The 13,162-nt window shown below is 38.2% G+C and overlaps 1 protein-coding gene across 1 annotated transcript in view; it reads left to right on the forward strand.

Moving 5' to 3' along the window:
• Positions 1-13,162, forward strand: part of GRIA4 (glutamate ionotropic receptor AMPA type subunit 4) — a 329,124-nt gene that overhangs the window by 127,300 nt on the left and 188,662 nt on the right. Inside the window, 1 exon segment of the mRNA XM_042457528.1 lies at positions 7,648-7,887. Coding sequence (XP_042313462.1) covers positions 7,648-7,887 — 240 coding nt within the window.

Below are 13,162 nucleotides of genomic sequence, written 5' to 3' on the forward strand. Positions count from 1 at the left end.
TATCTTGTCTTCCATAAAATGTTGGGAAATTGGGATGATGGAAAAAGTTATAGCTGAAAAATGGTGATCTCAGATACAGGTGCTGAAATAATATGAGAGAAAGACAAGCATGAATCAAGCCTGTTCAAGGTAATTTCTGTAAAAGAATCTGGCAGTATAGTAATGACACAGATGGGGCAGTATAGGAATGAGAGGGAGAAAAGTATTTATAAATTATAATAATGAGAGTGCAGCCCACCATGAATTTGGAATTGTGTATAGTTTAATTAGTTAATTATTTAACATTTAAAATGTTAATGCTTGCTGATCAGTTTTGACAATGAACACCACTGCATTGTATAGTCAGCCCTTTGTATCCATAGACTCTTTAGCCATGAATCCCACGATCCATGACTTGAAAATATACAAATTCCAAAAACCAAACCTTGGTTTTGCTATTTTATATAAGGGACATCATTTCACTATGCCATTGTTTTGAATGGGACTTGAGCCTCCACAGATTTTGGTATCCTTGGAGGATCCTGGAATCAAACTTCAACAGATACCAGAGGCCCATAGTATCTATGGTTTCTTAATAAAGGTCTTCTGAGTTATAACTACTGAAACCTAGATTTCTGAACTTGGTATGCTGCCAGTTTTGACATTCTAACTGCTGTCTGATTTCTATCTCTCTCACGCTCGCTGTCAGGCTGTCAAGCACATAAACCTTTTAAAGATATCCTCAAATATTCAGCCAATCACCAGTCACCTCAACATGCTAAGCTGTCCCACCTCCCAACAGATCACTTACCATATTGCATAAATTATACATCATGTGCATGTCCATATTTTACCATACATAAGTCCATAATCACACTTGCCCAGAAGGCACCCTAGAGCTGCACGAGGCCTTTGGGCTGGCCATAGTTGGTGTAAATGGATGTCATCTGATTGTGGTGTAACCTAGAAGGCTCTGTGCAGGGACAGTATTGACATAAACGTCCATTTCTATCCTGATTAGCTGGCAGAATTTTGAATATCAAGAAGGATAGTGGCAAACTGAAATGCCATGGTGGGAGCTGCATTGCAACACCCTGGAGGGTCAGATTTTCCCCATCCCTCTGCAATGCAGTATGTACAGCTCAATATGCCAATAAGAATATACCACATACCATTTTTGCGATTCTGTTCCTCTCTTCTGACTTATTGGCTCACCTGTTCTAACAACTGAAGCTATTTTGCAAATGCCTTTGTGAATTCCATTTAGTAGTAGCTTTGGTGACAGTACTAATAAGTTAATAGAAAAGTTGCTGAGATTATTATTTCCTCCCTTCCTGAAAATTAATAGTGTTTTTGTTTGAAGTAGCTAGAGGAGGAGGGGGTTCTTATGATTAGTGTTTTTGGAGGTACTATGTTGAAAACAATATTTTTACCAGAACAGGCTGTCGAGTTTATAGCCACCCTCCCATCTTAAATTAGAAGTACTTTCTTGAGAGGAAAGAAACACTAGTTTTAAAAATGAGCCTATTTTCTTCCCTCTTGAGATAAAAAGAAACAGAAAGACTTGTGGGATAAAATTGGACCATCAAAGTCTTACTACTTAAAAGAGAAAAACAAGGTTATCTCTCTCTCTCTCTCTCTCTCTCTCTCTCTCTCTCTCTCTCTCTCTCTCCTATTGCATTAAACATAATATATGGGAATAGAGTTTATAAGGTTTTATTATATGTATTTGTGGGAAACTAAATGGCAGGTAATGCTGTTCTTTTATTCCAGCTTTATGAGAAGGGAGATATTACTGCTGGCAGTATGGAAGACCTTGAATTTTGTGGCATCTTTTTTCGCTCCTTCAAATCACCTTCTACTCAAAATTAAGTCATATTCAGGAAGTGGAAAGGAGGGGAGGGTGAGAGATTTTATTTGTAGTAAGGGAAACATGATTCTATCATGCTTCCTATAATTTTAAAGTATAGGTGTTGGGATTTGAAATGTTCCACCAAAAAGCTGGAATTTCCTAGAAGCATGAAATTAATGATTTGAATGCAGGTCAGGAGGATTGATTTAAATCATGGCCAATTATGTGAACAACAGATGTTTTGCCACCCACAAATTACACATTTCCAGGCATCTCTCTCTCTCATTAACTCTTCTTGTAGATTTTGTCTCTAACACATGTGTGCATGGGATGTATATATGTGCAACAAAGATTTCCAGATGAGTGAAGGCTCTCCATGCACATCTCTTCTACTAAGGAGGGGATTAGAAGCCTCCCAGGTGTTGTTGAACTACAACTCTTAATGATCCTAGGCAGCACAGTCAGTGATAAAGACTGTTGGAACCTGGATTCTAATAACACCTGGATGGCTGAATGAATGCAACATCTGGATGAATGCAAGATTCCCAGCTCTGCCCCTAGGGGTTTCCTGTACAGATGCAGTTGAATGATGATTTATAACAATGGTACACTCTTACAGCACTGTTGCTGGATTAAGGAGTACTCTTTTTAGGGCTTTGATGATCCTTTGGCTCAGATTATTTGTCATATGGTTCATGCACTATATCAAGAGGTCATCACTTGTATACATACATTACTATATGGAACTGTTTAGATTCTAAACCTGAATGCCACTGGAATCATTTTCATGGAAGCTGTACACCCCTAAATTGACCTGAATCTTGCCATCAAGAGATTTGGGTCACTTCATAGCCTTGTTGTCTCTTCTTTTCCTCCTTTCCTTCATCTCTTATTCTCACTCTATGAATAGGCTCCCTCATCTGGAATTCTGAAATCTGAAATATTCCAAAAATTAAAACTTTTTTTTTCCATTGGTGGTTGAAATAGTGATGCCTTTGCTTTCTGATGGTTCAATATACACAAACTTTGCTTCGTGTACAAAATTAATTTTAAAAATACTGTACAAATTACCTTCAGGCTATGTGTTTAAGGTGTATATGAAACATACATGAATTTTGTGTTTAGACTTGGATCCCATCTCCAAGATATCTTATCATGCATATGCAAATATTCCATAATCCAAAACTATCCAAAACCAAAACGTTTCTGGTCCCAAGCATTTCGGATAAGAGAGAGACAACCTGTATCCTCTTCTGGCATCCCCAATACCAATAAACATCTAATTTGTCTTCCCGCAGCAGTTCTGTCACTGTCATCTCTTCTCTAGCTTTCTGGCTTCTCTGGTTTACTTGCAGCTCCATCAAATTCAGCATGGTTTGAATTCATCAAGTGTGAAGAAATAATGTTGGGAAATGTAGTGGCTATAGTTATGGCAATCATCTTTGTAGAAGATCATTGATATTATCCATCACCCTGTGGTCTGATCCTCCAGAAATCTGCTTTTCCTTTTCTTTTATGCTTCCAATGAAGATTTTTTTAAAAAAAAACATAGTATAATATCAGTTGTGATAAAATGATTTCCAAATTATGCCTTGATGACTTTTAAGTTTATTGTACCATATGAAAAAATATTCCACTAATGTTAATTTAGAACTAATTTAATTTTCATTTCCTATTCAATGTACATAAAGTACACTAAAAGCTTCAGCTATTATCTCAAGACATCATCTGGAGTTGCAACAGTATTTTAGAGATAATTCTCAAGAAATATTCATGGAAGGAAAACTAATAATTAAAATATATCACAAGTATGCCTTTGGAGTTTCAACATGTCCTTTTGCTGGCACTTTTGTAAACAAAGTTGCAACTTTCTAAATTACCACTGTTCTATTAACACTAAACAGCCATATTTGATAACTTCTAAGAGAATATATTTAAGCAAACTAGTAAGCCATTGTCTCAGTGTTCTGGAAATTAGAGAGCTCTGTGTGCAATATTGCTATGGTTTATGTATATCTTGGATTACTAAGGTTTAACAGATTTGATGCAAAGAATTGAGGGAACGATATATAACAATTTACGAAGTCCTTGTTAGATTTTGTAAAGGTTAAGTGGTCTTAACTTTGCACCTGTGCTGAGACATTCTGTGTTCCCCACTGAGCCTGAACTTGAAAGCTGGTATTCATACAAAGGAAAATAAAATTCCACATTATTGTTGTTAATATTGTGAAACTAACGGCACTGGCTGCTGATCTGTTTCCAGGTAGAATTCATAGCATTTGGTTATGGCCTTTAAAGCCCTACTCAGCCTGAATCCAGGCTATCTGAAAGACCATATTTCCCTATAAGAGCCTGCCTGAGATTTAAGATCTGTGAATCTGGGCTTTCTCTTGGTACCACTGCCAGTATGGGCACATTTGGTGAGGACATGGGAGATTCTTCCCCAGGAGGTCCAGTTGGCCACACTTGGATGTCTTTCTGCAGGCAGGCAAAAACCTTTATTTAGGCAGGCATTTGGTTTTTACCTTCTGTGGTGCATGGAGCTTTTAAGGTGTGGGCTTGTTCCTATTTTATTAAGTTTTATATGTGTGTTTTAAGCTGTTTGTAATTTGTGTTTTTGAAACAGAGCTGTGGTTTAATTATGTCTTAATTTTTGTATTAAAAGTATTTTTTTAGTTGTATTACATTTTTAAATGGTTGTAAGCCACCTTGAAACCTGTGCTGGAAGAAAGGCAAGATATTAAATAAATAACTAAATAAATACTGTTAATGTTGTTAATAGTACAGACATTATTAACATCATTGACATTTTTCACAATAACTTACATATCTCCGCTTTTTCATATCTGGATACATCTATTTTGATCTAGCTGTCTGTCTACTGATATATAATCCTTTTTAGTAAATCTACACAAGTTATCTAGCATCATGTATATATTTATCGCCAACAGTTCTAGATTCCTGGGGAGAAGGTGTTGTTTGCCCATATGCTGTACAGTTGGGTTTTTGAACAATTTAATTGACATATGTCATTTAGAACATATGACAAGCATCAGTTAAAAAATAGAGGGAAGCGACCAGCTCCTACCATGATTGGCATTAAAGAACAGTTTAGTTCTAATCAGCTGTTGACTTGATAAAGATACATGGCACTAGATAACTTGATTTGCTAAAGAAGAATATGTATCAGTAGTTAGATAGCTAGACCAAATAGATGTGTTCAAAGGTGGAAAAGAAAACATATACAAGTTTTTGTGAGGGAATTAGCATGACACAGTGGTTTGAGTGTTGGACTAGAACTCCAGGACAGCAGGGTTCAAATCCTTGCTGAACTATGGAAACCCACTGGGTGATCTTGGGCAGATCATACTCTCTCAGCCTCAGAGAAGGCAATAACAATCTGCCTCTGAACAAATCTTGCAGAGAAAACCTTGCATTTCCTTAGGATCACCATAAGCTGGAAATGATTTGAAGCCATGCAACAACAATATCATAGAGGTGTCACCAAGCAAGAAGCCTGCAAAATTTCAGGTGGAGATAGGGATAAAGGTTAGAAAATTGTAGCTCATGATCTAAGACATATGAAGATTTTTTCCCCCCTGATCAGTGGGTACTAAAGTCACAGACAATTGCAATCTATTTCCAGGAAGAATTTAAAGTGTTGGTTATGACCTTTAAAGCCCTACTTAGATTGGGTCTACACTATCTGAAGCAGATGATGGATGTGGAGCATACAGTGGCGGAGGCAGAAGAATATCCACCATTTCCAAACAAGTATAAATATTTCTACTCCTAGAAAAGAGAAGTAGCAAAGAGCACTGAACATAGAATCAGTTCAGTGATATATTACCTCCAACATCCCTGTTGTGGTTCCACAACAGCTTCCTGTGGAATCCTTAGATTTAGGGAGAGACATTTATCATTCTCACCCAAAGAGCTCTTGTACCAGACTTACAGTTCCCAGAATTCTATAGAATGTGGTGATGGCAGATAAAATGGAATCAAAATGCATTAAACATATAGTGTGAAAGGGGCTCTATTGACTGGGATTAGGACCTAGAGTGACCATCTCAGTACACTCACTCTGTTCAGCATCTCTCTGCACTCCCCACCAGCAGCCCATGGTGCTTTTCTTATTTTGAGAGTTTGAGGAGAAATTCTCAGGTTTTGGGGTAAATGAAAGGAAAGGCCATTTACCTGATATTCACATGTCAGGATGTGAAGACTCTCGTATACACTGTGTGTACGCACACCCACACACACATCATGTTTCAGCATGTATTGTCAACTATTTGATTGTTTATAGTGAGATGTTCCCATTAGCTGAGAAACAGACTTGTGAATGATCAGACAAGTTGAGTGCATTACATAAACTAAAAGCAGATTTTGTTTAGGCATATCTTGCTAATACTGTGGTTTAGATTGCAGACTACCACCATAAAGTGAATATTGTCCTAAGCAATTTACAGCCCTCCCCCTGCATTGCCAGTAAATCTAAAAGCCTAAACATTATTTACACTATCATTTATGAATTATGCAGTAGCATTAGACTTAGGAAATGATGCAAAAGTATACCCCCCCCCCGAAAACGACACTGAGACACAAAGTGCACAAATGCTATCAACATATTGAGCACAAGTTACAAAATAGCACTGCACTGTATTAGCATAGTGTATTAGCAAAGCACTCTAAAGCAAAGGACCTTAAAACAAGATGTGTCTGTATAGAGTTCTGGCCTGATACAGATACAGTCCAACACTGGTTGCTGAGGCTACAATTACACATGCCTATTCTCCAGTGTGTATGTTGTTATACACTACAGGACCTAATTCAATGTGAGATTACTGAGAAATTCCTAGTACAGTCATCCCTCCATATTTGTGGCTTTGATTTTTGCTGATTTGATTATTCACAATTTGATTAATATGTTCTCTCTAGGGATCTCTAACTCCTCCACTGTGACTCTATGGTCAACTTCCACGAGAAATTGCACTGGAGGAGCTAGCGATTCCTAGAAAGAAAATTTCTTAAAGCATTTGTATGTCCTTCAGTGCAATTCTGTGGTCAGTGTCCAGCAGATGTTGACCACAATGTTGGGTTGGAGGACCTAGAGATTTCCAGAGAAGTGTTCTCTCAGTTAAAAAGAAGCGGGTTTTTTATTTGTCTTTTTCTCACTTTAATGGGAGTCCTGCACTCCTAACCCCAACAGATGTGAAAGACCCACTGTAATTCTGTTGACTGGGGCAGAAGTTAATTCTGTCCACAAGATCCTGGGAGCCTGCCTTTTGCTGTGTAAGACTGGACCCTCTAGCTCAATGAATTGTAAACTGAGTGGCAGAAGCTCTCCAAGGCTTCAGACAGGAGTCTCTCCTCACCCTGGACAGGGACGTAGCCAAGGGGGGGGGAATTCTTGGGATCCGGACCCCCCCTTCCATTAGAAAAGTGAATGGTGTGTGCTGCTGCACCGCTGCACCCAAGCCCCATTATAATGGTGGCACTTTGTCTGGACCTCCCCCTTCCTAAAATCCTAGCTATGTCCCTGCCCTGGAAAGGCCACGCAGGGATTGTATTTGGGGTCGTTTGGATGCAAAGCATGTGTTCTCTTAATGAGCTGTGGTTCTTTTCAGTAAAGGATTTGGATCCAAATCACATTTTGTACCAGCATTAGGGGCTATTTTGTCATAGCCGCTGAACCCAGAAATTGGTTTGCCCTGCCCCTTTTAATTCTTGGTTGATGTTGATCTTGATATTATCATTATAAGAATCCTTTATTGCCATGTGCTTGTAATCACCACTTTTCTTCTGCTTTCTTTCAGTTTGCTCCCAGTACTCAAGAGGAGTTTTTGCCATTTTTGGACTATATGACAAAAGATCAGTACATACCTTGACCTCATTCTGCAGCGCCTTGCACATCTCCCTCATCACACCGAGTTTCCCCACCGAGGGCGAGAGCCAGTTTGTGTTGCAACTGAGGCCTTCCTTACAGGGTGCGTTGCTAAGTTTGCTGGGCCATTATAAATGGAACCGCTTCGTCTTCCTTTATGACACAGATAGAGGTAAGTAATATAACACCCTCTTGCACCACTCAACTACTGTGAGATGTATTTCTGTACCTTAGGAAGAAAAGATCCAGAGCAAAGCCTTACTTTTGTAATTCATTCATTAAAGCTGTAGGGGATCATGTATAAGCCTACTGGGAGTGCATTACAGTCCTGAGATGTATGTTTATGTGGCTATAAAACTTTTCTTAGAAATCTGAGACTTATGTGTGCTTGCATCTAAAGTAGGTTTTAGCCATCATGGATGTGAAAAATTAGATTCAAAACAATGGCAGTACACATGAAGAGCTCAGAAAGAAAGAAAAAAAAAACCAATTTAAGAAACCAATACTGTTAAATTCCCCTTGTTGATAGGCTGTGTGCAGCAGTTTGATAAAAGTTAATGCTAATAAGCTTGAAATAAGATGAAACACGATCCAACCATAATTAACTATTTATGAGACCAATTGCTTTCAATGAGGGAGATAACAAGCACTGAAGGTCACAAGTGAAACAATCTTTCATTGGATTACATATTACAAAATGAATGCAGAACGTACTTTTGCAGTACGTTATATTGGCTGTATTTCTGCAGATGATATACATATTTTTGAACAATATCAGTTAGCAGGTAGTCTTTTCTTTGCCTGATTCATTGTGCTGAAGATTTTGTGCCCCTTTGTTTGAAAGCATTTCTTATGATGTCACATTTTGTATGTGCTGAGCTAATTTTGTTCTTTGTTTCTAAAATGCTCCAATAAGAAAACTTTGAAATATGACTGTAGTTGGTATAGAGCTGTTGACATTTTCAGATGTTTTTGACTTGCAATCTGTTCAGTGATCAAACTAAAGTAATGAGGAATCAAATGGGAAAATAAACAAACAATTGTATTTACCTTTCATCCAAGCCCAAAAACAATCTCCTGTGCTTTTAGAAAAAAAGATTTCTTTTTTTAAATCCCCAGCCTGATGTTACCTTTTCTCGTCTTAATGCCAAAAGAATTTTGCAGCCTTCAATGACATACCAAGGGCAACTTCAGATGTTCATTTCTGACAATATACTCTGTAAATCATCCTTCAGTCATTTATACCAGTGACTTTGAAATCATCAATGTGTTTTTGAAACAGAAATGATAATTTGTGAAAGGGTTTTCCCCCCTCATTTGCAATTGCATTTGCAAATGTCTGGAGTGGTGATCATGTTAGTTTATAACAACAAAAGGGGGGTTTCTACTGTAAAAGGCTGCCAAATTTTAATTTCATAATCTTTTGTGAATCAAGAGCCCAATGTGCCAGATGAATCTCATGAAGTGATCTCTAACACATATCAATATATGCCAGGACAATTGTTTGTAGGACTGCTTCTAATGTTGTCAAAGAAAACTTCCACTTATACATAAGGATATTCCCTTCCTTTCCTCCACTCCTCCACCTGTGTTATGCTCCACAAATGGTAAGATCCCTAAGACTATAGAATAGCTTTTGGGAGCATGCATAGCACTGCAGGTGAAAGATGTAATCTGCTCCACTAGCAATTTGGTTCCCAGTTGACATGGACATGTTGGTGGGACAGTTTAGGAAACCCAACATCATCTGGGCACTCACTGATGTAGCTGGCATGAACTCTTCAACTGGCAAAATACACTGTTAGACACAACCCACAGTCTCTTAAGTTGTGGCAAGACTCTGTGTGGAGAAAATATTTTAGAAATGTATACAGCAGATTTTTTTTCTCCATTGAAATTACCTTGTTGCTGGAGGGAGTGGATTGGGGGGGGGTTACAAAAAAACATAGATGTCTGTTCTTCAGGAACCATATTTTTTGTCCCATCACTAGTCTGTGGGGTGGAGGGTCCACATGATCAAAACAAAAAGTAAAAACCACTCAGCAGCTACTTGGGAATTTGGATAGCATTGCAATATTGCCAATTTTGCCCATATGCATTGCTTTCACTCTGGATTTTATCACATCAGGCTTGAAAAGTGGATTTAGAGCAGGACAGTAGCATCTGTAGCCATACTTTATCACATGATGCTGTTATGTCCAGTATCTGATTTGTAGTCGATCCACTGCTGGAGTGCTCCTTTTCATTGACAGGCAAAACTCATCAATGCCCCTGAATAGTGCCGATTTTCCACTATTGAAAGAGTGTGATGAATTCCTCCTGAAGCAGTTCTGAAATATAGGCAGTCACATGGTGAGAATGAGTGTGATTCTGCTCCTCAACCTCTCACCATTCCCAAGCAGGCTGGGGTTTTCCCCCCATTTTCTTTCTTTCTTTTTTTAATTAATAGATTGCCATGATCACTCAATTGTGCTAAAAATAAAATTAAAATAAAATTTTAAAAACAGACCAAAAGGCATGCTGGAATGGAGATGGGAAGGGATGCAAGGTAAAGCAGGTGGGCATATGGAGACAGAGGCCAGGACAGAAGCAGCAGCATCACACTTTTGAAGAACTGGGCAATAATGATAGTCCACAACCTGTTATGTTTCTGTTTGCTAGACTAACAGGGTTGTGGCACCTTACAAGCCTAATGTGACAAAGTCCTATGAACAGGTGGTTCAGAGATTAAATTCCAGTACTGCAGCCACAAAGTTGTGAGTTCAGACCCACCTCAGGTTGACTCCCTATACTAGTCCCCCTCCCATTGATGGGATGTTTCCAGAAGATATCAAATGGTTCCCCTTTGACTCAACCCTTTTGTTTATTATTGATGTTGTTTTCATCTTTCTTTTATCTATGGTAAACATTTCTACAATTTGGGGCTGGTCAGTAATACATGATTAGTAATTGCTACTGAATTTTATAAATAAAAATGTCAGCTGTACAGGGAAAAAAGCTATCTCTAAGCCATAATGTTTCACCACCCTGTAGCTATAGCTTGTCCTCTGTAACCATCTCCAAGGCATTAATGTTAATTTATGTAACCAGCCCTCTGCTTTGGAGCTAAAGGCACAAGTCTTAATTTATGTTACCAGCCAAAGGGTTTGGAGATAGCATTCACCCCAGTATATTGCCCTCCCTTTTGTTTTATGTATTCCTGTCCTTTTCAATTTGACCCACATTAAAAAAAAAAAGCTGGTTTTGACTCAGATTGGTTTATATTAGGAATTTGGCCTACCCCAAGCAAAATTGGGCTGATTTGGAGAGCTACTCTGAGGTGCTATCAGGTTTTTAAGGAAGTAATGTTCAAAGGAACACCGAGACACATCTATGTGCGTAGACTGAGACTTTCCCCCTTAAAAAGCTTAATTTAGGAAAAAACATCATGATACAAAAAGGAGGGAGCATGGAAGCAGGGGTATAGTTTCATGACTGGTGACTATACCTTCTAATTACAGTCTGTGTTGACTATGCTCTTTCAGTCCCATACTCAGCACTTTTTCTTAACACTCTCTTCTAAGAAAAAGAAAGTTAAAATAGTTTTGGTGGAGTCTGTGGGTCCTGGAAAATGCTAGTTTGCCCTTTTGGTTTTGCCACTGTATGCTCCATTCTGTTGACCACCTTTGCTGTGTTGTGTTAGCTGGGAAATTAGTTCTGTTGGGGGTATTATTAGGGTATTACTTAAATAGGTCCGTGAGACAAGGTATCAAATATTTGAAAAGAAAACCAAACTGTATACAATCACTGGCGTTAATGAGAAGGGCATTTGTACAGCAAAAACATGACCAGTCCTATCTTTATTGTGAAAAAGAAAACTCCAGACCTACTGTATTCCTTGCATCCAGTATGTCCATAAATTTCTGGTCATGTGCTATTTCTATACATTTCCTTGTAAACGTAGGATTCTAGGCATTTTGACAGACAATGTATTTGCAGTAAAATTGTTTCATGTCATTATTTTGTATTTATTTATTTATTCAATTTATGAATTATTCTGTGTAGCCAAGACATCTCAGTGTGGCATAAAAATACAAAGGCAAATATAAATACAACCCTCACACGCACACATAAAATCCTGGTTTATTACTAAGTTGGATAAAATATGGAAAATGCAATCTAGAAGAAGGAAGAATGAAAATTGAGGCAGAAAATGTTAATATTATACCATTCCATCTCCCACATCTCAGGATAAATAATCTGAAACACTTTCTCCCCCTTGGAGAGAAAACAAATATTTCTACACAGTATTAGTATTCATGCATCTCCAAGTGTTCATGCTTCTCAAAGTGTTTCAAAAATTATTCTGTGCAGAAATACATAGGTTTTTGCATATAAGAATCATTCAGTTTTGTGTTAAGAATAATCACTTGTTTACAAATAGCCACATGAGGATTTTTTTGTGTATAATGAGAACCTTACACAAAAAAATCATACACAACAAAAATAAAACACAACAAAAACATTGTTCAGAAAGCAGCAATATGCCACAAGGAAATTTTCTGCATTTCTTTGGCAAGATCACTGGGTTTTGTGTAAGGTTTTTGATGGGCGAGGATTGTTGTGTTTTGCACAAAAAACACATGCGGCTGTCTGAAAACAGCATTCTTTGTGGAAACCCTCTCCATTCTCATGCAAAATGATCCACATGTATTTCTGCAAGAAAAAAAGTCTCTCTCTCTCTCTCTCCCCAGACACTTTGAAATGTGTGAATACTGGACAAAAACTGCATAAAATTCTGACCACTGTATATTGTTCTTCCTGATTGGGTTTTCTGAGGTTTAGTAAATGCATTTTTCATCTAGGAAATAAATATCAGCCAAAATTCTTTCCAACCCAGACAGATATCAAAGAGATCTAGAAGAAGAAAAAATCCAACAATAAAGATGAACACTTCTAAAACTTTAAAATGCTAAAACTTTAAAATGCATCTCGTAATGATCACAGTGAAATGGAATGGATATTTTAGAAAGAACAGCTTTTTACTACAGGGTTGTACACATAAACCCAAAGGCCCATGTTCCTTCCAGCTTGGCATCGTCCTTACCTGATTATGCAGGCCAATAGCCTCAGGCAGGGATTGGGCAGACCAGACATGGGTCCAATGGATCTGGCCCAATCATGGCCCAAAAGGCCTTTAATTTGTCTGGAAAGACTGGCTGTACAATGGAGTTTCTCTGAAACTCTGCCTTGACAGCCAGCAGACTAGATGGCCCCAGGCACCCCTTACCTTCAAGTTAACATTTATTGTACTAGCCAAAGGACATGACAAAATAAGCTTATCAAAAAGCATAAAACATTTAACGCACCCCTTACCTGCTGCCACCATCACATTTTCTCTGAAGACCCCCATGGCTACCTCTGATATCAGAATGGGGGGCCTGGCCACACAGGTGTTACCAGGCACC

The sequence above is a fragment of the Sceloporus undulatus genome, chromosome 3 (assembly GCF_019175285.1).
Source record: "Sceloporus undulatus isolate JIND9_A2432 ecotype Alabama chromosome 3, SceUnd_v1.1, whole genome shotgun sequence".
In the NCBI taxonomy this organism is placed as follows: domain Eukaryota; kingdom Metazoa; phylum Chordata; class Lepidosauria; order Squamata; family Phrynosomatidae; genus Sceloporus; species Sceloporus undulatus.